Raw genomic sequence first — 24,153 nt, 5'->3', positions numbered from 1 at the left:
CAAATGAGATTCACTGTGGAAGTTTCTAAAATCTTCCAGTATTTGCAATATTTACATGTAAACTTTGTATAGTTCTAGAATTGTTTGATATCTGTATGCTGAACAAATATAAAAGACTCATATACCTACATTCAGTTGGGTGCCTCTAATAAAGTCCAATATTGGCAAGATTCGCTTCCCCATTGTCTCCATGTGTCTCACTGTGTCTTCTCTGGTCAGCAGACTGAAGGGAGTTTTATGTTCTAAAAATTGTAACAATAAACTTTTATACTATTTTTTGCTAGACATCCATTTCAAAATGCTTTTCTTAACAAGCCGAAAACAGACATCTCAATATTAATAGGTATGAAATCTTTAGTACAGGAATGAGTCCCATCTCAAAGACCACAAGTATCACAATGAAAGATCTATGAGAAGAAAGGCAGAGGAGACATTGCCCTTTGGAGACTATCATTTATTCCTTTTGCTGTGTTTCCTGATTGAGATCTAAGGGACAGCCTATAACAATTCACCTCTCTCTGCAGAGTATGCTTTTTCTGAGTTGTGAAAAAAAGGTTGTCATAAATGTGTCTGATTCTTGTCTTATTTCTCCCAGGTATTATTCAAGTGTGCAAATCCCATTGACTTTGAATGTAGCTTGAAGTTGAGATAAGTCTCGGAGGATGGAGTGCCAGACAAAACACAAATCCTTAATTATGTGAGTAGAGTTGAAGGGATAAATTCAGCCTGGTCATGAATTCAGCCCGCAAGTCTGAGACTTCAACTCTACATGAATATTTTCTTGATTTTTGAAAGTTTTCAATTAGAATTACTGAGCACCACTTAACTAGAATACTCTTTAGGAGAGCTGAGGTCTTGGTTAATTACATAAGGAAAGAGTGGAACAGATATTAATACAATGGCAGATAATCCAAGTGATTTAATGGGGTCATTGTCTATACTTTTGATTTCATACAGTAGTTTTGTTGCATAATTTTCTTCTATGTTTGCTAATTGGTGGTGACAAAAGCTTGTATTTGCTTGTATTCTGTAAGTGCCCATGATTAGGCATTGGTGATAGTGTGATTGGGGTGAGATGGTTGGCGTGAGGGAGGTGGATGCTCTTGAGGAACCAGAATTCCAGGTATTGTTGACTAACCCACAAAGAAGACTGGAAGGAGTTAAGAATGACCCAACAAACTTTTTGGTGCCCAGGCCCTACTATATGCTAGGCTTGAAATGAATAAAGCTTAGTGAATAATGCACATTATTCATTAATGAATAATTAATTGTGCCTTAAAACAGTATTGAAAGATAACAAGTCCAGGTGAGTTACCTGTAAATGTTGGTAACTTCCTACTTGACATTTTTTCCAAAAACTTTCCATCTTCTTTGTTTTTGAACCCAAGAGTCAAGAGATACTGTTGAGGAGGAAAAGATGACCAGTCAACTGTCTGAGGCAACACGTGGAGTCCTTGAAAGTCTAAAAAAAGACAAAGAACAAAAAAAATTTATCATTTTATTGTTTTCAAGGTATTTCCCCCCCTAGATTCCAAGAGTTATACTTGGAAAGAGGGATAAATACAAAAATTAAAGATACAAAACAAAAGTATGTGCATCAAAAGGTCAAATAGATAATATGTCAAAATCATACTTTATTATTCATATTTTTCTTAAAATATAAGCAAACAGAAGGGATAACAATAAAATACAGCTAGGTTACTTTTTCCTCATTTGCCATATTCAACATAACACAAAACTCAGGACCACAGGCTTGCAGGCTTGATATTTTTCTGTGTGACACTTTTCAAGAGAATTTGGTTTTTCTGTTCACAGTTTAAGAAAATAACATATGAAAGGAAAGAGAAAAATTACCAAGAATTAAAATATAAAGCTAATTAATTTAGTTGCTATTCCTCCTATAGCTGAAGGAAATTTAAAATGATAAATGTACTGACTTTTGTAATTAGACTTAATTTTTGTAATTAGAATTAATTTTTGTAATTACTTTTGTAATTAGACTTAGAAATAATTCAAGTGTCAAGAAAATGGTTCTAAAACAAACTCTGTTCTTAATGACCACAAAAACTAATATTTACTTAGTAATTATTTTCTACCTTCCCTTATTCTAAATATTTTGTGTTCATTCTATTAATATTGTGTTAGTTTCAGGTGTACAGAAAAGTGATTCAATTATATATATGTATACATATTTTTTCAGATTCTTTTCCATCATAGTTTATTAAAAGATATTGAAAATAGTTCCCTGTGCTGTACAGTAAATCCTTGTTGCCTGTCTATTTTATATGTAATAGTTGGTATCTGTTAATGCCATACTCCAATTTATCCCTCCCTTCCTTCCCTTTCCACTTTGGTAATGTTTGTTTTGTGTGTGCATGTTCAGTCATGTCTCTTTGAGACCCAGTGGGCTGTAGCCCACCAGGCTCCTCTCTCCATGGGATTTCCTAGGCAAGAATACTAGAGCGGGTTACCATTTCCTGCTCTAGGGCATGCTCCTGACCCAGGGATTGAACCCATGTCTCTTGTGTCTCCTGCATTGGCAGGCAGATTCCTTACCACATGCCACCTGAGAAGCCCTTGTTTTGTTTATTCTCTAAATCTTCAAGATAACTTTACAACATTGGTACTGTTATCCTCATGTTACAAACAGGAGGTTGAGGTACACAGATAGGAAGTGAATTGTCTGGAAACACAACCTGTAAGTGGACAAAGCAAGATTCATACTGGGCAGTCTGACGGTGGAGACCATGGGCCTAACCACTGCACTCTGCTTTCGGCTTGCTTGGCTTTGGGACAGGGACAAATGTTAGCCATGGGGTCTTGGAGGCCAGATTTACCTCATTCATCTCCGTTCTGAGTAATAATGCTTTATACAATAGACTTCTCAAAAGAAGGATAATGAACAGAGTTTAATGAGCCCTCCCTACTTAACACTGCCAGGGAGGGAAAAAGATGAAATTCCAAATATCCTTGAATTATGATTTAGATGAAAATTTTTAATCTAGAATCAGAACTCAAATGGCAACTGCTGGGAGCCGGTGAGGCATTCCGCTCGTGACAAAGGTCATGAGGAAGGAGGCTCGGCATACGCAAAGGCGGGATCGAGCCTCAGGAGTCTGCCCAGATATTCTCGAGCATTTTCCCCCCCAAAAACCAGAGTCTGCCTACTTTATTGCTTTGTGCTCTCACCTCTGACTTTACTGGGGGCTGTCCCCTACCACCATCTCGCTCTCTCTGTCAAAGAGTTAACTTACAGCTCCAATAATAAAGTTCCTGGGCAATTAGGAGTGTTTAAATCCAAACCCCTCAGATGGCTCTCTAACTCGCCTGACAAGTTTACCCGGACTCCTACAGCTATGCATACGATTGTTTACAGTCTCCCAGCCTCAAGAGGCACAGGAAGCTTAAGATATTCAAATAGCTTAGAGCCTCTCAGAGAATTAGAAACTGTCAGAATAAACTAGTAAAGGATTTCATTGATGAGCCAATGCTTGTTGCCAAGTTTTCACATCCCCTGAATTGTATCCTTGAATGTGTATTAATTAATATAGTTGGTATGTAGAAAAAATAAGTAGTGGCCTTGGTGTTAGTAACTTTAGACCCTTAAGGTAATAAATTATTTTCTTTGTTGTAAACCCATTACACATCCGCCCTATAGGAATGCAATTTTATCTTTGGAAGATGGCGCCAAACCTTAAAATAATCACTCTTAGAGAAAATAAGTCTTTGTTGATAAGTTCTTGTCAAGAGTCATAAAATGTTAGTAGGCCTTCTGGCCAGAAGATGATGTAAATCACCTAAACCATTTGTATACGATAAATTTGCAGGAAAGAAACCCTGGTTTTTGATAAGAATCAAAGACTGCTGACTTTGCATCCCCTATTATCCTCTATGTGTAACTTAGGGTATAAAAGCCCCTGTTAAAAATAAAGCTACGGGCCTTGCTCACCAATGCTTGGTCTCCCCATGTCATTCTTTCCTTTAACTTCCGGCTGAAGTCTCCATCTGGAGCGTGGATATCCTCTGCGACCACTTATTTGCCTGGGCTTCTAAGACCCACTCGAGAAGGTGTCTGAGGTGGGGCACCTTCCGCTATTCGAGAGGGCGCCTGCGGCCTCCGTGGTCAGAGCTAACCTGGTGTCACGGGTTATATTGATTTTCCGCGTAAACCAAGCTACTCAGCCTCTTTTCTCCACTGAATTTTCCTACTGAGCTATCCTCATTCTATTACTCTTTATATCTCTAATTACCATTTGAATAGGTCGCCGACGCCATCTCCCCTTCGAATACCCTGGATCAGCCGGGGCTGGTCCTCGGCAGGCAACAGTTCAAATATAGTCTTTGCTATCTGTAGTATTTCTTTTAAAAATAATAGACACTGTGACTCCTCCACCCACCTTTTGAGCCACAAAACACTTTGTTCAAGCTAAAATTTAACTGAGAAGCCCACTATTTAAAGTCAGTAAAGGTAGAGGTTTTCCATTAGAAGCCTGAATCAGTGACCACTGCCCCTCGTTGCTGTGCCCCATTTTATATCCCTCACACCGCAGCCATCTTGAAACCTCTCCTTCCCCACCACCAGAGGTCGTTTTTTAAGGCACAGTTTGGAAAACACTGCCGTAAGCTATGTGGCACATTTTGGTTAAGTAAATAGCATATGGCTGTCAAATAGAGTTAACATGTAGGCTGATAATTAAAAGAAAATATTACAAAATATCTTGTAAACACAAGCACAGAAGAAAAATACATTAAGCACGATTTAGTCTTTGGTGACTCAGGATCTGATAACCACTCAGTAATATTGAAGACTGACAATTACATGACCCTTCTTCTGTGTCCTACACAATACCCAGATTATCCTGCTCACTCAGTAACCACATAGAACAGGACATATTATGCCTACCCTACAAATGACCAAACTGGAGCTTCAAGAAGTTACAAATTTACCCAAGACCATACAGCAAATGGAGGGACAGGAATTGAGAGTCAGGCAGCTGGACATCAGAGCACAGGGCTTAACTCTCAAAACGACCCACTGATAATTATCATCACTTTGACAATCAATGGGAAGCGAGTTACAGAAGCAGGGCAATGCCAATATGTAGATGGCTTTACCAGACCCAATTCTAGATTGGACATTTCCTTACTCTATCTAGAAAAGTACAACGAAGGCTCAAGGGTTCATCACTTTCTATGCACTTTAAATGCAGATTGCAATGAGATGATGCTTTAGTTGGTGTTTGAATTCCAAACTCTTTTTAAAACGATGGCTCATTTCTGTAAACGAGGTAAAATGTGATTTCTGCATTTGCAGAAAATTTCTTTGCCTTTGAAATCTCCTGCAGATATTCACAGACACACCCAACCAAGAGATTACCTGTTTTACTGAAATTGCCAATCACCCAATCATGTGAAAAGGCAGCTAAGTGAAAATAAAAATGGATACTATTTTGAGCTGTGTGCTCAGTCATGTCCGACTCTTTGCAACTTCATGGACTGTAGCCTGCCAGGCTCCTCTGTCCATGGAATCTTCCAGGCAAGAATACTGGAGTGGGTTGCCATTTCCTCATCATTCTGATAAATGGTCATAACTTGTTTTTTTGGATTGCTATTATTCTTTTGCACTCTGTAAGAGCTGGCATTTCTAAATTGCTGGCATTTCCAGGAACTAGCATACTCTAGAGGTGGAGGGTAAGAGAAGGTGTGTGTTCCCTAGCGATGGTTTGCTCTTTTATCTGATTTTGCTTCCTCACTTAAAAGGCCCCAGGGCCTTCTGGTCAGACTGTGATGAAGTCTGGGGCCACCCTTTGGAGAGAGGCTTGGCTATCTGGGTAACTCCAGAGAACCCCTGAATGAGTGTGTTTAGGATGTGCTGTGCATGGGCTGGTATTTGAGGTGAGTTGCAGGAGGCATCGGAGAAGGCAATGGTACCCCACTCCAGTACTCTTGCCTGGAAAATCCCATGGACAGAGGAGACTGGTAGGCTGCAGTCCATGGGGTCACTAAGAGTCGGACACGACTGAGCGACTTCACTTTCACTTTTCACTTTCATGCATTGGAGAAGGAAATGGCAACCTACTCCAGTGTTCTTGCCTGGAGAGTCCCAGGAATAGGGGAGCCTGGTGGGCTGCCATCTATGGGGTCGCACAGAGTCAGACACGACTGAAGTGACTTAGCAGCAGCAGCAGCAGACAGCATCTTGAGATTTGGCATTTTCTGATATGTCTCTATTGCCAGAAACAGCCAATGTTTGCAGGATCTGTTACATAAATAGAATAAAGAATGAGAGGTTGATCTCTTCTTGTTCTCAAATATTTGATGGATAAAGAATGACAGTGGTTAGATCAACTAGAGAAATTAATATTAGCACTATAGCTAATTTATTATAAAATATATTTTCAAAAAGGTATTTTTTATTCCTTTTGGTGCTGTATGTTTCATCTTGTTCAATCCATTGTTCAATTCTAATTGAAGTTTTGAAATGTGAGAGGCCTCTATAAACATACTGCTAAATCAAAAACTATTTTTAAAGTATCATTTTTATTCCATTTGTATGCAGAGTAAATTGCAGTTGTGTGAACATTTAGCCTAGCAGGTGGTCTATGACCCAAAATGACAACATACTTCCAGATGTTGAATCTCATGTAACATTAATTTGAGCGCTAATTGTTCTTAGTTTTATGCTCATAAACCTCTACCTACGTCCGAAAAGCCCTGAGCCTCTGATGGGTATGAAAATTAACCAGACTATATTGTCCTTTGGTAGGAAAGTTGAATTGATTAAAGATGTCTTCTTTGCTCCTGTCATGTCAGAAGAAAACTTGGGAGAAATAAATCCCTTAAGGCATTCGTTTACAATTTATCACAATTGCAGATGAAATTTGGATGACTAGGACCAAAACTATTATTAAAAAATCAGTTTGCAGGTATGACACCGTTCCAAATTTTTACCATTAAGAAAGCAGATTTTTAAAAAAAATACCAAAGATAGATGATACAAACTTAGTTTCTTGTAGAAACATGATCTTTCAATTCTTTGGCCTCCAAGTGAAAGATGTCCAACTCTCAGCAAAAGAGGGTAATGTTTGCCCTTTATCAAGAACCTTTTATTGTACCTCAGGAGGCTGGAGCTGACTGGCAGGTACTCAAGTCATTCTTGTTCTTTGACCTTCTGTATGTTCCCTCCTTTCTCCTTGAAGTCACCTTCCTGAAGCTCAGTGACAGTTTCTGTCTCTGTCCCTCTCTTTGCCTTTCTGTCTGTCTGTGTCTCCCTTTCTCTCCTACCCACATGCCTACTGCTTCCCCTTCCTCCCTCTCTCTTCTATGCTGTCTCTTACTGTTATTTTCTTCATATAAACACTCTTGGGGGAATTTCTCTATTCTTGTGGCATTAGCTACTACTTCTAATCAAAAGACTGGGGGATCCAAAGCCATAGTCTCATCTACAAAATTTCCCGCATCACATTTCCCAGTGCCTACTGGGCCACTGGAGAAGGCAATGGCACCCCACTCCAGTACTTTTGCCTAGAAAATCCCATGGACGGAGGAGCCTGGTAGGCTGTAGTCCAGGGGGTCGCTAGAGTCGGACACGACTGAGCAACTTCACTTTCACTTTTCATTTTCATGCATTGGAGAAGGAAATGGCAACCCACTCCCGTGTTTTTGCCTGGAGAATCCCAGGGATGGGGGAGCCTGATGGGCTGCTGCCTTTGGGGTCGCACAGAGTCGGACACGACTGAAGCGACTTAGCAGCAGCAGCAGTCCATAAAGGGGCTTCCCTGGTGGCTCAGTGGTAGAGAACCTGCCTGCCAATGCAGGAGATGTGGGTTTGATCCCTGGGTTGGGAAGATCCCCTGGAGAAGGAATTAGCAACCCACTCCAGTATTCTCACCTGGGAAATTCCGTGGACAGAGAAGTCTGGTGGACTACAGTCCATGGGGCCACAAAAGAGTCAGACATAACTTAGCAACTAAAACAACAGTCCATAAAGGGCTTCCTAAGTACTTCAGAGTGAGTGAGTGAAGTCACTCAGTCGTGTTTGACTCTCTGCGACCCCATGGACTGTAGCCTACAAGGATCCTCTGTCCATGGAATTTTCCAGGCAAGAGTACTAGAGTAGGTTGCCATTTCCTTCTCCAAGGGATCTTCCCGACCCAGGGTTCGAACCTAGGTCTCCCACATTGCAGGCAGACGCTTTACCGTCCGAGCCGCAAGTACTTCAGAACCTCCTCCCAAACTCTTAAAGAACATCTAGACTATTCATTCCAGAGTGCATCTCCTCATGTTTAATGGGGTTATGTCTCATCACTCCAATAAGTTTTAATCCTCTTGAAGATAACATTGTCAAGTTATCTTCATGCTCCAAGCACCTAGTAGGTGCTCAGTCAATACTTGAATTGAATCTAAAAAAAAAAAAAAAAAAACTTTTCTTAATCCTGTATTTTTAATGGTCCAGTAAGAATAGATCTTCAAAAAAATCAAGGCTAATTAGATGTTCAGAGCTTCTGAGATAGGATTTATTTCTCTGTTACAATAGTACGATCACTCACCTAGAGCCAGACATCCTGGAATGCAAAGTCAATTGGGCTTTAGGAAGCATCCCTACGGACAAAGCTAGTGGAGGTGATGGAATTCCAGCTGAGCTATTTCAAATCCTAAAGATGATGCTGTTAAAGTGTTGCACTCAATATGCCAGCAGATTGGAACACTCAGTGGTGGCCACAGGACTGGAAAAGATCAGTTTTCATTCCAATCCCAAAGAAAGGCAATGCCAAAGAATGTTCAAACTGCTACACAGTTGCACTCATCTCATACATCAACAAAGTAATGCTCAAAATTCTCCAAGCTAAGCTTCAACAATACGTGAACTGAGAAATTCCAGATATTCAAGCTGGATTCAGAAAAGGCAGAGGAACCAGAGATCAAATTGCCAACATCCGCTGGATCATCGAAAAAGCAAGAGAGTTCCAGAAAAACATCAATTTCTGCTTCATTGACTATGCTAAAGCCTTTGACTGTGTGGATCACAACAAATATGGAAAATTCTTCGAGTTGGGAATACCAGACCACCTGTCCTGCCTCCTCAGAAATCTGTAAGCAGGTCAAGAAGCAACAGTTAGAACTGGACATGGAACAACAGACTGGTTCCAAATCAGGAAAGAAGTACGTCAAGTATTGTCACCCCGCTTACTTAACTTCTATGCAGAGTACATCATGAGAAATGCTGAGCTGGATGAAACACAAGCTGGAATCAAGATGGCCGGGAGAAATATCAATAACCTCAGATATGCAGATGACACCACCCTTATGGCAGAAAGTGAAGAGGAACTAACGTGCCTTTTGATGAAAGTCAAAGAGGAGAGTTAAAAAGCTGGCTTAAAACTCAATATTCAAAAAATGAAGATCATGGCATCTGGTCCCATCACTTCATGGCAAATAGATGGGGAAACAACAGAAACAGCGACAAACATTTTTCTTGGGCTCCAAAATCACTTCGGACTGTGACTGCAGCCATGAAATTAAAAGACGCTTACTCCTTGGAAGAAAAGCTATGACAAACATAGACAGCATATTAAAAAGCAGAGACGTTACTTTGCCAACAAAGATCCATCTAGTCAAAGCTGTGGTTTTTCCAGTAGTCATGTATGGATGTGAGAGGTGGACCATAAAGAAAGCTGAGCACTGAAGAATTGATGCTTTTTAACTGTGGAGTTGGAGAAGACTCCTGAGAGTCCCTTGGACTGCAAGAAGATCAAACCAGTCCATCCTAAGGGAAATCAGTCCTGAATATTCATTGGAAGGACCGATGCTGAAGCTCCAGTACTTTGGCCACCTGATGCAAAGAAGTGACTCATTGGAAAAGACCCTGATGGTGGGAAAGATTGAAGGCAAGAGGAGAAGGGGATGACAGAGGATGAAATGTTTGGATGGCATCACTGACTCAATGGACATGAGTGTGGGTAAACTCCGGGAGTTGGTGATGGACAGGGAGGCCTGGTGTGCTGCAGTCCATGGGGTCGCAGAGTTGGACCTGACTGAGCGACAGAACCAAACTTAACTGAAATTTAGAAAAGAATATCACACAATCTTTGTTTTTCATTTTCCCTAAACAAGTGGTTTCTGGTCAATTTACAAAGGGTAAGTGAGGTAAAATAATCTGTATTAGATAACTCAGGGTAGTTGGTGCTCAAATGAACAGACCAGCTCTGCTGAGATGGAAGAATTAGTTTCGTATTCAGGTGGCGCTCTTGATGCAGCTTGTTCTCTGGGAAATGTGGAGTCTTCGTCACTAAGAAGATTGGATATATGGAGAATCTGGCTAAGTGAAACTGTCAGAAGCACCAGAAAAGCACCTGCAAAAATGTGAACTATTGAGTATAGATCAGCTGACTCATCTCTATGTAGAAGGGACTGCTTATTTTCATGAAGCTACGTATCTGTAAAATAAAATTTGAGCTCTCTGGACATAAAGTAGAAAGCACAGGTACCACCATCATCAATATTTTCTGTTGGACACCTCAACATAGCCACAGTCAACAGATTGTGGATGAACTTTTTAAAGCAATTTGGAAAAAAGAAAAGTCATAGAGATTTTAAAACTTTTTTAGAAATACGCAAATTTGCCAAGGTTCTCTTATCACCTTTCCCTAAGTTTCATTTCCTCTCCATTTTCCAGTGTCTATGTCATTTCTCTGCCCTTTGTCCATAACAAAATGTTCTGACATTTTGGGTTAGAGCAAAATCTCATTTCTAAAGGTCCCAGTTGTTCACTGCGAGATGGGACCATGTCAGTTTTATATGACTTCCTTTTAGTGCTCAGTCTCAGAGTTTAGTTTCTCCAGTCCCTTCATAATGCCAGCACTTTGTCACTACTTCTTTCCCAATCATTTTCTGAGCTTTATCTTGTACTTCTTTTAATACCGATACCTCTGTCTTGGAAGTTATCCACAAATTCACATCAGCAAGAAAATAGCAAAAGGCAGCAGCTTTTGCAGCTAACTTATCATTATTGCCCCCCCCATAAATAATAAAAGTTTCCACTTTTAAAAGCATAGTGTATTTTGATTTTTGCATTTGATGTGTGAGAAAGCTATATATATAATGAATCTTTGTATAAAAAATTGTATTTTCCTTTTGACCTTCGTTATAATGTCAGAGCTGTAGATGCAAGTGAAAAAAATTGGTTTTCATTCCTAATTTTCCCTTTAGGCTGCTGGGCTACTTCTCCAAACCAATCTTGGTATGTTTTCTCTCATAACCCATTTGTAAAATGTGAAAAAAATTAATAACTACATAAGATTTTTATATGTAGTTTATTTTTATTTCACTTGAAATTCTTATTGTTTCTGAAGTTTTATGTTTAATCAGCTGTATTGTATTTATTCTGGGGAAGTTCCTTAATTCCATCCCTAACAAAGTAGATTTGAGACAAACAGGAAAGATATTATTTCCTTCAATATTTGTTAGATTCACAGTTAGTGAAATAACATATTGTCGCTATAATGCCCTGAATTTCTGGGGCCTGGAGTAGGATTATTTTTCCCCTTCTTTGAGAATTTTAACTCTAGGCATGGGATAAGGTTTGAATTTATACTATACCTAGATGCCCAGGAAATCTCAGCTCCAGAAACAAAGGCTCTCGCATTGGTAGGACTCTCTAGTGTTTGGAAAAATCAAAAGAAATCCCTGGAAGGAAACAAAGTCAACCCAAACTCTACTGGATTCTCATATGTAAAGCCACACTAAATAGTGGCTTGCACCCAAGAGTAAATAACATACACATGTTACTATCTACAGTGAGTGAGAGATGGTGGGGTATCATAGAAAAATAGTTGGTCTTTGTCCCCAGTTTCTGGCATAGAGCTTCTATGATGCCTGGAATTTCCTGAGTGGTAACGGATAATAGGAGTGTCTTTTGTTCTAATGAGGTGACTCTTGACAGACCCCAGAGAGCTTATGCCAGGATGGGGGCTAGTCTCAAGAAAGACCAAGCCTTGACTGGAAACATGGAACTTTCAGCCTCATTCTTCATGCTCTGGGGAGACAGGCTGGAGATTGAGTTAATCACCAGTGGTCAATGATTACACCAATCATGATGAAACCTCCATAAACCCCCCAGATGATGGGGTGCGGAGAGCTTCTGGGTTAGTGCAGTTCAGTGAGGTACTGGGAGAGTGGTGCACCCAGAGAGAGCTTGGGAGCTCCCTGAACACACACACACACACACCTCTGCATACCTTACTTTGCCCTGTTTTTCCATACGATGTTACCAAAAAAACCCAAATGAACTTTTTGGCAAACCCGATATCTCTTCAGTTTGGCTGTTCTTGAGTTGTATCCTTATGATAAACTAGTAAGTAAAGCACTTCCTGAGTACTATAAGTCATCCTGGAAAATTATAAGACCTAAATTTGGGGTGGTGGGAACCCCCAATTTATAACTTCTTGATTAGAAGTATAGGAGACCTGGAACTTGTGACTGGCATCTGAAGTTGAGGGGACAGTCTTGTAGGATAGATCCCTTAGTCTGTGAGGTCTGTATTGACTCTGGATAATTAGTACCGAAGTTGAATTATTAAAAGCCCAGTTGGTGGCTAAGAGTTAGAGCACTGGTACAGAAAACACCAACATATTTGGTGTCAAAAGTGTTGTGAGGAAAAGGCAATCCTATATTTGGGGTCAGAAGTGAGATTTGCTAAAATGGTTTTGGCTCATGGAAACATGTGGTTTGGGAAAAAAAGGATAAACGAGTGGAGGGTGAGAAGTCTTTGATTCCTGGGTGGCCACTCTTGGTGTGCAACTGCAGTTGTGCTGTGATCAGTTACTAAAGATAAGAGATACCCATTGTAGCAATGAACCCAACCATTCACTCAATGCATTAAGAAATACAAACTAACAAGAGAAAAGCAAAATGTACAATCTTGATTATCATTACCTGTTACAGCTAAAATGAAATTAAAAGAGAGTTCTGAATTGGATTAACATTTACAGTCCATGGGGTTCCAAAAAATGGGACATGACTGAGTGACTAACACTCATTCAGATTCAAAATGGATAGCATAGAGAGATAAAGAAATAGAAAATATAAGGAACGGCTTCAGTGATAACGGAAAATTGGATGAATAGAGGTAACAAGTGTCCAGCTAAAATTCTTCAATGAAAGAATAGCAAGGAGTAAGGATTAGTATTTTTTTTTAATGTTGACAATTTTTCAGATTATATGAATTTTTCAGAATATATGAATACATGACTCCTTAGATTATGGAGCATGGTGACTTCCAGGTGAGGACAGTGTTTATGTTGGTAGGAGGTAGGGAATGGTTGGGGATTTTTCAGAGGCCGGTAGAGGATACCTGGAGAGCTAGCAGCGTTTTTTTTTTTTTTTTTACTTTATTTATTCTGTAATAATTAGTTTAGCTGAGCATTTGTTTTGTGTAAATTTAAATGTCTGTGATATTTCACAATAAAAATGATTTAAAGAATAAATGAGAAAAGATGAATAACTTGGCTGAGGGGACTTTCCTGGTGGTCCAGTGGTTAAAAAACTGTGCTTCTAATGCAGAGGGCCTGGGTTCAATCCCTTGTCCGGTAACTAAGATCCCACATACCAGTGTGGCATGGCCAAAAAGTAAATTAAAAAAAAAAAAAGAATAACAAATAACTTGGATGGGGCTCTATTTTAGGTGTGAAAAGCAGTGATTATATCTGGACCACAAGATTATCAAGAAAAGCTCCTGCCTAAAAGGTGTAAGGTAACTGAGCCAAGTATTAAAGCATAAGTAAATAGGACCTGAATGCCAAATATGTAAAACTGAAGGAAGAAAAAAGGATAATACTGCAAAATAGAAATTTCCAATTCTGCACACAACCGATTTGTAGAGTTTAAAATTAAGAACACGGAGACATTGTTTTACATAATTGAGAGTTCAGTCTTTAGGGATTTTAATGCTCAGATGCATGATTCATTAGATAGCAGTGCCTAATGATTAACTATGATATTACAGAGTGGCTAGATTAGACAACATAAGTAAGTGTTTCAGGAAAAATAAAATCTTGACATGAATATTTACCTCACTGCTCCTTTACCTGCCGAAATGAGCTCAGTTTATTTTGAAATTATTATGGAGCTTTTTTTTTTAATGTAGACTGAGGTAACTGGTGATGGATAAGAGCCTGAGAAATTGTTAAGGCTGCCAAGATTGATACAAGAAAGGGATTACTCTGTTCATGAAGGAATAAACTTGGGGAGTATATTTGGAGAGCTTAGAGTGGGAAAAGAGACTTGGCGGGAAGCTGCCGTGTAAGTGTGTGCATGTGTACATTACAGGGTTTCTCTGAGCATGATGGATAAAATACCTCTGACATCTGCTTTCTGCCATGTATCTCATTCCAACCACAGCACCTTGCCCCAACACATTGGTTTTTCTTAAGAGGCTAGAGTAAAAACTTACATTACTTCCATTTATTTTTGAATTACTGACTGGTATTTCTTTAAATGAAACATTGTTTGTCTTCAGTCAGGTCCCATAAGAAAACACATTAAGCAGGATGCATTACACTTTCAGAGAGGTCCAGGAGAAATGCAATCATAGAAGGCAAGAGACAGTAGATGATGGAGACCAGAGGTGAACAATGTTGTAACCTGCTACTGCAAAGGATAAGTGGGCTGCTCACTGAGAAGTGTTTACTCTCATTAGACAGAATAGTGCTGGAACACCACTCTTCCTATTGGGGAGACCAACAGCTTAGTATTTTAAGAACAGAGACTTTAGCCCTGTATATGAGGAATTTCTTTACTTTGGGAATGATTCTCTATTTCTACAAAGAATTCTTGTGGTACAAACATGAGATTATTTATCTTTATAACCAATCTGGCTGTAACACTTTCATAATAATATTGGACATGTAGGCTCTTTAGTTCCATAAACTTTTCCATTTGATAAAGTGAGTTAGAAAGAGGAGGAAAATAGTTTAATTTTGGAAGTTCTTTATCATGCTAAAATTATAGAAGAAGAAAGAATAAAATAAGGAATTTTAACTTCACATTTTAGAGAGCATAAGACTGTATTATCCTTACTGGTAAATGATGACTGAACAAGAACAAGGTTATAAATTTCAGTGAAAAGCAATTTTTAAAGGTCTATTTTAAAACAATATATTATTTCTCTGAACATACATATTTACTCTTGGGAATTAAATTACATTGGAAAGACAAAATATGACTCTATCCACCTAAGTGTTAAAGTAATTGATATCTGATCCAGAAAACTTTTCTATTAAACATTACTAAGCACAGATCCATTACTGAATATTTATTTATTTAGCAAATAAATCTTGATATTTTCATCAAGTGGAGACAGGATATGCTTATTGTATTACTTTATTATTATTAAAATACAACCATGCAAGAATAAGAACTATAGAGAATTGCATTATTTCATTGGAATCTATGAATAAAAATCTCAAGCAAAATCTTTATAAATGAAAACATAATAATTCTAGGGTTAGTGAATTATTATTTGTTTTATATATGCTGACTACTCTGCATGAATCAAACTAGATTTTTCCTTAAATAAGAAAAATGGATAGCTACACTACTAAAATTCAGTAATTTTTTTCCTCCATGAGATGTAGTACAATATAGCTCTATTATAATATAGCTTTAAGATTTTGGTGGGTCTTACCACATTCCCCACATAGCAAAGAATGCACAGTGAATTCCTGAGGATATATAAGCCTGGTTGTGTGATGAGGCAGATTTGAATATTGACCCTCCCTTATCAGTCTTGTAGAGGTTATAAGGGCAATATAAATATGGTCTTAGTGCTTGCCACTGAGGGAGGCTTCCCTGGTGGCTCAATCAGTGAAGAATCCGCCTGCAGTGTGGAAGACCTGGGTTCAGTCTTTGGGTTGGGAAGATCCCCTGGAGAAGGACATGACATCCTACTCAAGTACTCTTGCCTGGAGAATTCCAAGGACAGGGGAGCCTGGTGGGCTACAATCCATGGGATTGCAAAGAGTCAGACATAACTGAGCAACTAAGCACAGCACTGAGGGTGAAGTGAGTTTTTCTCATAATAAATCACTAATTTAGTTGGTCTATTTAATAAAATATTAAAACTATTTAGACCTCTATGAATTTCAAAATGAGTTTTTTACAGTTTTTTCCCTTTGTAATTTATTTTTCATGTGAAAATCCCTGATAAGGGTGAGTGTGAATTAGGGGTTAGCTAGAAAGAACACACTGCCTGGGGGATCTCTATAACGAATACTCTTCTTGCTTATCACCATCACCTCTGCCAGCTATTACTGGGCTCACAGCATTGTCACATGACCACAGAGTAATGAACTCAATACTGTGTGTGCTTGCTGAAGGTGACCTGGAGTTGGGCAGAGTTTCTGAGTTGGAGGTTTGTGTGCCAGCCTCTGCTGGGAGAGCTAAATGTATTAGTCTCCAAGTTTTAATGATAATACCTACTTATCCTGTAGAACTTTGATAAGTAGACTTTTTATCCAATATCTTCAAGGTACAGATTTTATGACCTTCATCTGTTGACTGTTGATTTAGATGACTTCTAAAACTCCTACTTGTGACCTCAGTTTTCCCTGCTGGAATGCAAACTGTGTAATTGTGTTCTGTCTCCTGTGGGGCATCTGTGTCTCTCCTGAAATGTTCCCTTTCTTTGAGTGGATACAAACACATATGTATGAGAACATCCACCTGTAGTTGTTCAAGGAAGGATGAGTGAGTGGGAGGTAGAAGGGTATGTACACAAACTGAGTGTTTCTGAGAGTGAGTTTGACTGCACATAGGGGGATGTTTATTCTTTCTCCATTGAGTTCACATGAATTTATTGTGTACACTGTAGATGGAGTAGGAAAGCATCTACTAGTTATGATGTAAGGTAGTCTGTTAGAGTTAAGTCACCTGATTTAACAGAGAATCTCCAAATCTCAGTGATCTGAGACAAGAGAATTTTTTTTTTTTAATTTGTGTAGGTATTCAGTGGGTTGCCTTCCATATGGTCATTCAGGGATCTAAGTTTCTTTTGCCTCGTAGCTTCTTTAGTTCTGCAGTTCTACCCACTCAGTCAGTAGCAAGGGAAAGAGAATTCTATATGGCAGAAGTTTATAGGTCAGGCCTGCGAGTGGCATATATTATTTCTATCCACATTCAAACACTGTCTGTTATTGAGTCACCAACCTCACTGAAGTGTAAAGAAAGCTGGAAATGTCTTCTGGTTATGCATGTAGGGGGAAAAGAAAATAGTTTGGTAAACAACTAGCTAGTCTTTGCCACTTTTGATTAGGACTTCTAATCCCAAACTGCTCTTTCATCTGTTTTCTCCTCCACCATTCTTTTAATTAGAATCAGCCTTCCATTCCATAATTTGAGCTTAGGTTTTAATTGAAATATTCTTTAGAAGAGAGGAAAAATACAGTCCAACTTTCACCCTGAAGTATAAATGATTAAAGTCAGGTATATTGTAGCACTACCTAGTATATTGTCTGGAATATATGTACTTAATAAATGTTTGATGAATAAATAAGTAGCTGAATATACAACTCATCACCATTGTAGATCTTCTTGTCCTGAGGATCTTGGGATTCTGGAGCATGGAAAAAAGGATAAGAGAAATGGCAGAATAACACAGCAAGTTGGAGAGAGGACTAAAGTGACTTCCAGTCTCCAGGGGAGAAGAGGAAATCTCTAGAGTGGGATCTAGAATTAGCATTCTGGCAAGGAGAGGGGATCTTAGAAGGTAGCTCTTGTCTGGGCCAATTTGTGTTATAGGGTGGCTGATGTACATATAAAAAGAATCTGCACCAGAAAGCAGTATGGGGACTCATATAGGTGCCCTTGGGTGACCTGATGAGGTCACATAAAAGTGACCCCATCAGGTCCTGCTCAAACTAACAAAACTGTCTCAAGTTGCACTAGCCATGTAATCAGCAGCTGTGCCAGCCTGCACCAGACTTTGGAAGAGGACTCTTTCCTCACATGCCCTCAGGCTTCTGGGCTTCCCTGATGGCTCAGCAGGTAAAGAATCCACCTGCAATACAGGAGATTAGATCCCTGGGTTGGGAAGACCTTTGAAGGAGGTTATAGCAACCCACTCCAGGATGTTAGCCTGAAGAATCTCATGGACAGAGGAGCCTGGCAGGCTACAGTGCGGTGGATCACAATGAGTTAGACACTACTGAGGTGACTGAGAACACACGCACAAGCAAGAGTGTTGAAACCAGAGTAGAAGGAGAAGAAAGTCCCATGGAAAGGGGGGAAAAATGGTGAATTGGATCAGATAATTACTGAAGAGAATCTAAATTTTAGAAATGATTGGATGGGATTGTGTCCCGTGGGGTGGGAGAGAATACATTTTTGGCTCTGGGCAGATCAAAGGCAAATGTGTAGGTTAAAAAAAATTCTTACGTTTGTACACATTTGCTGTGTAACTGTCCAGTTACACTGCATGGCTACTTGTTGAAATAAGTAACTGAATACATTTTTGGCAACATAGAAGCTTCTTAAATTCTATCAAAGCAGATAAGAGGAGAATCCTGGGGCTTCCCAGGTCAATCAGTGGTAAAGAAATCCACAGCCAATGCAGGAGACACAAGGTGAGAGTTTGATCCCTGGGTTGGCAAGATCTTCGGAGGAGGAGGAAATGACAGTCCACTTGACGATTCTTGCCTGGAAAATTCCATGGATAGAAGAGCCTGGTGGGCTACAGTCCATAGGGTTGCAAAGAGTCAGTCGTGACTGAGCATGCTCGCCACAACAAACCATTGTTCTTCTAGGCCCTATCTTTCTTTGTATGACTCACTGTCTAGCTACTGCCTTTAGCTACTGATACCTGCCCAAATCATCACTCTGCACCTCTTGTGAGAAATATACAGAAGCTAAAGACCACATCTGACCTCCTCTCTTCCTCACCTTGGAATTACCTGAGGGGAAAAGAAGAGATGCCACTAAGACTCGCACATACAGTTAGTAATAGTGGTTTCACCGTCATTCCAGCAATAGCTTTGGAGAGACCCTTTAATCAGTGCAACAGAGGCAAATAATGCACGTCATCAATGTAATAGTCTGTTAACCCAAAGTACCCATCATCCAGAGCAAAGAACCCAACCAGTCCTTACGAAATTTAAAATTCAAGATTGCCTTCTCTACCTCCCTTTCTCCTTCAGAGACTGCGTCTTTTCTCTCTCTGTTCTCATACAGCACTGTCACAATCCAGCAATTAGTAATTATAAAATAATAGAAACAATCATCAGTAACTTATAATTATCTTCTCTTTCATAGTATAAGATTCTTTAGCATGAATCGCCTTGCCAACAAATCATAATTCATCTTGATAACAAGTTTGATGGAGTCACATGAGACATGAATCTGGCTCATTAATGTTATTATTGTTTTTAAATCTTCAGTGGCAACAGTGCTTCCTAAGTATTAATTAATCTTCATAACTTCTCTGTGAAGTAGGTTAAACATAACTAAATTTATTCTACCAGTAGAGAAATTGGCAAATCGGTGATCTCCTCAATGAATCTCTCTTCATTACCAATGGATCTGAGAGCAGATGTGGAAATAACTGAATCTTATTAATTTTCCATGATACTAGATTGACATAACTTGTGTGTGCTCTTGATTTCTCTCTTTTCCTCCCCAAAGCCCTCTGAAGATATCCATAACAAAATGATAAGTGGTTTATAACAATTGACAAAAATTGTGAGTTCTGAAATATTTTTATCTACTCTCTTAAAAATGCTCAAATTAAGTAAATTATCATCAGTGGTCATTATAGAGTGTGATTTCTTCTCTTTCTATGCCTTCAAATTTTCATTGTTCTTTAAGGTTTTACTGGTTATATTTTTAAAATATCTTTTTTTCTGAAGAGCTTGAGGCATTGTGGAAGAAACAGATTCCATAGGACCTAAAGTTAATGCTTTAGTCCCATCTTGGCTTCTATCAGATGGAAATAAGGTACCCCAATGACGGGGTACAATCCATGTCCATGCGACGACATGGATTCAAATCCAAGGCTCGCCACCACTGATGTGGTGGTTTTCTGCGTATCTTTGGAAAAACTGTTTGTTTCTTCTGGTTACTGTTCTCATTTCTACCTGAGAATCATCTTAGTCACTTGAGTTATGAGAGTAACAAGAGATAATGAATGTTGGGTAGTTGGCACCTTAAAAGTGATCACTAATGGAGTGTTATTGATCATATAAATCAGTGATTTGACTCCAAAACCCTAGCAAAAGGAACGTGGGGGACTTAACAGGAAGATACAATATTAGGTGTATGTACTTAGAGATTTTGCTTAACATGGTAGTCATTGTTGATGGGCTTTTAATTTTGGAAGTAACAAATGGTCTTTAATATTGTTTTGAGTCAATGATTTAAAGACAGTAAAACGGCAATAACAAAAGCTTTTGACAACTCTTAGTATCTTAGATAACTAGATATTTCTATCTCTGTTAGGGATTGGCTCTTAATTTAATACAAGAAAATTCTTAATTTAGAATAACATTTGGAACATGGTAGAAAGTATTGAATGAATAAAAGCAATTGGCCTCCAGAGACAAAAAGAGCAAAAAAGAACACCACAAGTGTTGTGTTCTTTGTATACATTTGACTATCCAGATCTCCTTTGGATACCAGTGGCTGAAGAACATTAAAAAAAAAAAAAAAAAAAAGAGGCACATTTGAGGTATGAGATAGATGGAGCAAGGAAAATAGAAAGAGAAGGGACTAGAGAAAAAATTTCTTCTTCAGGAAAGTACTAGAATCACCTAGTCTACTGATGAAGGATATGAAAAAAGGTGAAATTTTACACAAGTTACTCCATTTTTTAAAAAAATCTTAGAGTTTCTAAGTGTTACCTCTCCTCTTAAAAAAAGAAACATGACCAATGACACAAGGGATATTACACCAGACCTATAAGGCTAGCTCTACATAAAACCTAGAAATAACTTTCTATTTCAACTCAGTTCAGTTCAGTTCAGTCGCTCAGTTGTGTCCGACTCTGTGACCCCATGAATCGCAGCATGCCAGGCCTCCCTGTTCATCACCAACTCCTAGAGCTCAGCCAAACTAGTGTGCATCGAGTTGGTGATGCCATCCAGCCACCTCATCCTCTGTTATCCCTTTCTCCTCCTGCCCCCAGTCCCTCCCAGCATCAGGGTCTTTTCAAATGAGTCAACTCTTCACATGAAGTGGCCAAAGTATTGGAGTTTCAGCCTCAGCATCAGTCCTTTCAATGAACACCCAGGACTGATCTCCTTTAGGATGGACTGGTTGGATCTTCTTGCAGTCCAAGGGACTCTCAAGAGTCTTCTCCAACACCACAGTTCAAAAGCATCAATTCTTCGGTGCTCAGCTTTCTTCACAGTCCAATTCTCACATCCATACATGACCACTGGAAAAACCATAGTCTTTCAACTCAACAGATTAATAATAAAAAAAAAATCCTTAAAATAGAAATAACAAAAATCAGAAACATCCCTGTATTTGTTTTTTATGAAAATAAAGCATCAGCTGATACTTTGAAGATACTAATTCTTACCTGTGTAGATAAACTCCACATATGCAGGATGAATTTTTGTGAAAACTTCTTTTACTTTTTCTATTTTATCAGCTCTGATTTTTGTTGCAAATGGTGTGTACATAACTGAGAAAGATTCCGCTCTGGTGATGGCTTCCTCAATCATGGCCTAAGAGAAAGCAAATAACCCATTTGGCATCAATAACAATATATGACTTTTTAAGAATGTAAAAAAAATATAATTACCTTTATGGATGATTTAAAAATCTATATACTGTACTGCAGAGATAACATTTTGGTCTTGAATATTCATTAGAATGAACTTTTAATTAGTTCTGGAAATACTATTTCATATTAGGAAAACCAATTAAATGGAGAAAGTTTGTAAACAGACACCTCTAAACTGAGCTTGCTTTAAGATAAAAATAAAAATTCTGTTTTCTGAGGTGTCATTTTTAACTTGGTCTGAAACATCAAATTCTTAAGCCTAATATAATTATCCTATGAACAGACACTGATGAGCAATTTGTTCTTTAAAAAAGTAATTAAAATATCTAGATTTAAGTATTGTCTATAAATAACCTGACAAGCTAGACAAACTATATTTTTCTTCTTCCAATACCTGGCAAAGTCTTTTGGAGGTATAAAAAAAAACCTTTCTAAATTCCCTCCTAGCAAAGCTTTCCTTCCCTGCAGATCACAATGGCCAAGCCATTTGAGATGGATTCAGCTATTTAAGAATTTCTTTAAATTTTCTTTGTTCATGTATGGTACCATTCTTGATAAAGCTTGTCATCACCCAGAGCTTCCTGTTTTAACAAGGTCCATTACTATTTGAAACAGACCAAAAGGGAAGTTATGTGAAGTTTTAAAAAGGAATTATTCCTTTCCTACAACTTTTCCTTCTAACAAGCTTTGACAATTGAATAAAAAGTGGAACTGTCTATAGTTATCTCATTTTTCTGAAAATAGCATAAAAGAATATTATAAAAATTCATATATACTTATAGGAATAGTTTTTCCCCTGACAACTCAGAGTGTCAACAACCAATAAGGAAAAATAATAGATTTGAAGTTTCCAACAAAGAAAATCATTTAACAAACAGCAACTTTATTATTACCGGCATGCTGCTGCTGCTGCTGCTAAGTCGCTTCAGTCATGTCCGACTCTGTGCGACCCCATAGACGGCAGTCCCCAGGCTCCCCCATCCCTGGGATTCTCCTGGCAAGAACACTGGAGTGGGTTGCCATTTCCTTCTCCAATGTGTGAAAGTGAAAAGTGAAAGTGAAGTCACTCAGTCGTGTCCGACTCTTAGCGACCTCATGGACTGCAGCCTACCAGGCTCCTCTATCCATGGGATTTTCCAGGCAAGAGTACTGGAGTGGGGTGCCATTGCCTTCTCCGTATTACCGGCATGGTGTATTGTTAAACAAGTTTTAGGCTAATATTAAACTCAGTAAGGAATTGATTTTAAACTGAGAGACTTAATTTAATTTGTTGATATCCTACTTCATTCCTCAGTGACTCCAAATGGCCTCTATGATCAGTTTTCTAACTTACAACTTAAATTTGTTGTGGGGCAAATTTCAGAATGGCTGAAGGAAAGAACTTGTCCACAAGACTGTCCTTTCCAGGTTTGATGAACTGGAAGGGGAACAAAGAATATGATTGTGATGCCAAATCCAGAGCCAGCAACTCGATGGAGGGAGCCATGGATTATGAAGCAGTGGATTCTGAGGGTGCAGCAGGTCTGGATGCTGAGGCCTGGATGCGATGATGGAAGGCTTACAAAGGGCAATGCAGGCAGCAGGTCTGGAATTCAGAGACGTGGATTAAGAACTCAAGCTGTTTAGGTACCAGGTTCTGGTCTTCCAACAAAAAATAAATATCCTTTATATTGGGTAGGAGAATATTTTCTCCAACTTCGTGCTTCATTGTTTATTGCTGGAACGTGGAATATGCTGGAATATATTTATTGGTGCAACTAATTCTGGGATGGCCTGTCCAGACCAAGAAGGTAAGTAGTTGTACCTGGATTCGTGCGGAGTGAGGTGCTGAAGAAGGAAGTTGTTCTAGATTTCAGTTTGAAGGTGTTGATCTGCCTTCACTGCCTTTTGTAGGCTCCTAGTTCCTGTGTGAGTTTGCTAGGCCTGCCATAACAAAGTTTCACAGACTGGGTGGCTGAAACAACATAAATTTATTTTATCATAGTTCCAGTGGCTATAAGTCTGAGATCCAGGTGTCTGCAGGGTTGATTTCTTTTTAGACCTCTCTCTTTGGCTAGTAGATGGCCAGGTACCTTCTCCTGTGTCTTCACATGTTTTTCCCTCTGTGTGTGTCTGTATTCTAATCTCCTCTTACACTGGTCATATTGGATTGTTGTTGTTCAGTCACCCAGTCATGTCTGACCCTTTGTAACCCCATGGGCTACAGCACGCCAGGCCTCCCTGTCCCTCACCACTTTCTGGAGTTTGCCCAAATTCGTATCAATTGCATAGTGATGCCATCCAACCATCTCATCCTCCAATACCCTCTTCTCCTTCTGCCCTCTATCTTTCTCAGCATCAGGGATTTTTCCAAAGAGTTGGCTCTTTGCATCAGATGT

General features: G+C 39.0%; 1 protein-coding gene across 1 annotated transcript in view; it reads right to left on the bottom strand.

Annotated features, from left to right (window-relative positions):
* SPATA16 (spermatogenesis associated 16) overlaps nucleotides 1-24,153 on the bottom strand; it is a 277,685-nt gene that overhangs the window by 48,266 nt on the left and 205,266 nt on the right. Inside the window, exons 6-8 of the mRNA XM_070791798.1 lie at nucleotides 21,569-21,716; nucleotides 1,316-1,462; nucleotides 130-242 (exon numbers count right to left, since the gene is read on the bottom strand). Coding sequence (XP_070647899.1) covers nucleotides 130-242; nucleotides 1,316-1,462; nucleotides 21,569-21,716 — 408 coding nt within the window. The remainder of the gene's footprint in view (nucleotides 1-129; nucleotides 243-1,315; nucleotides 1,463-21,568; nucleotides 21,717-24,153) is intronic.

This window comes from Bos indicus, chromosome 1 (genome assembly GCF_029378745.1).
Source record: "Bos indicus isolate NIAB-ARS_2022 breed Sahiwal x Tharparkar chromosome 1, NIAB-ARS_B.indTharparkar_mat_pri_1.0, whole genome shotgun sequence".
In the NCBI taxonomy this organism is placed as follows: Eukaryota; Metazoa; Chordata; class Mammalia; order Artiodactyla; family Bovidae; genus Bos; species Bos indicus.
This window is presented reverse-complemented; position numbering and strand designations above follow the sequence as displayed.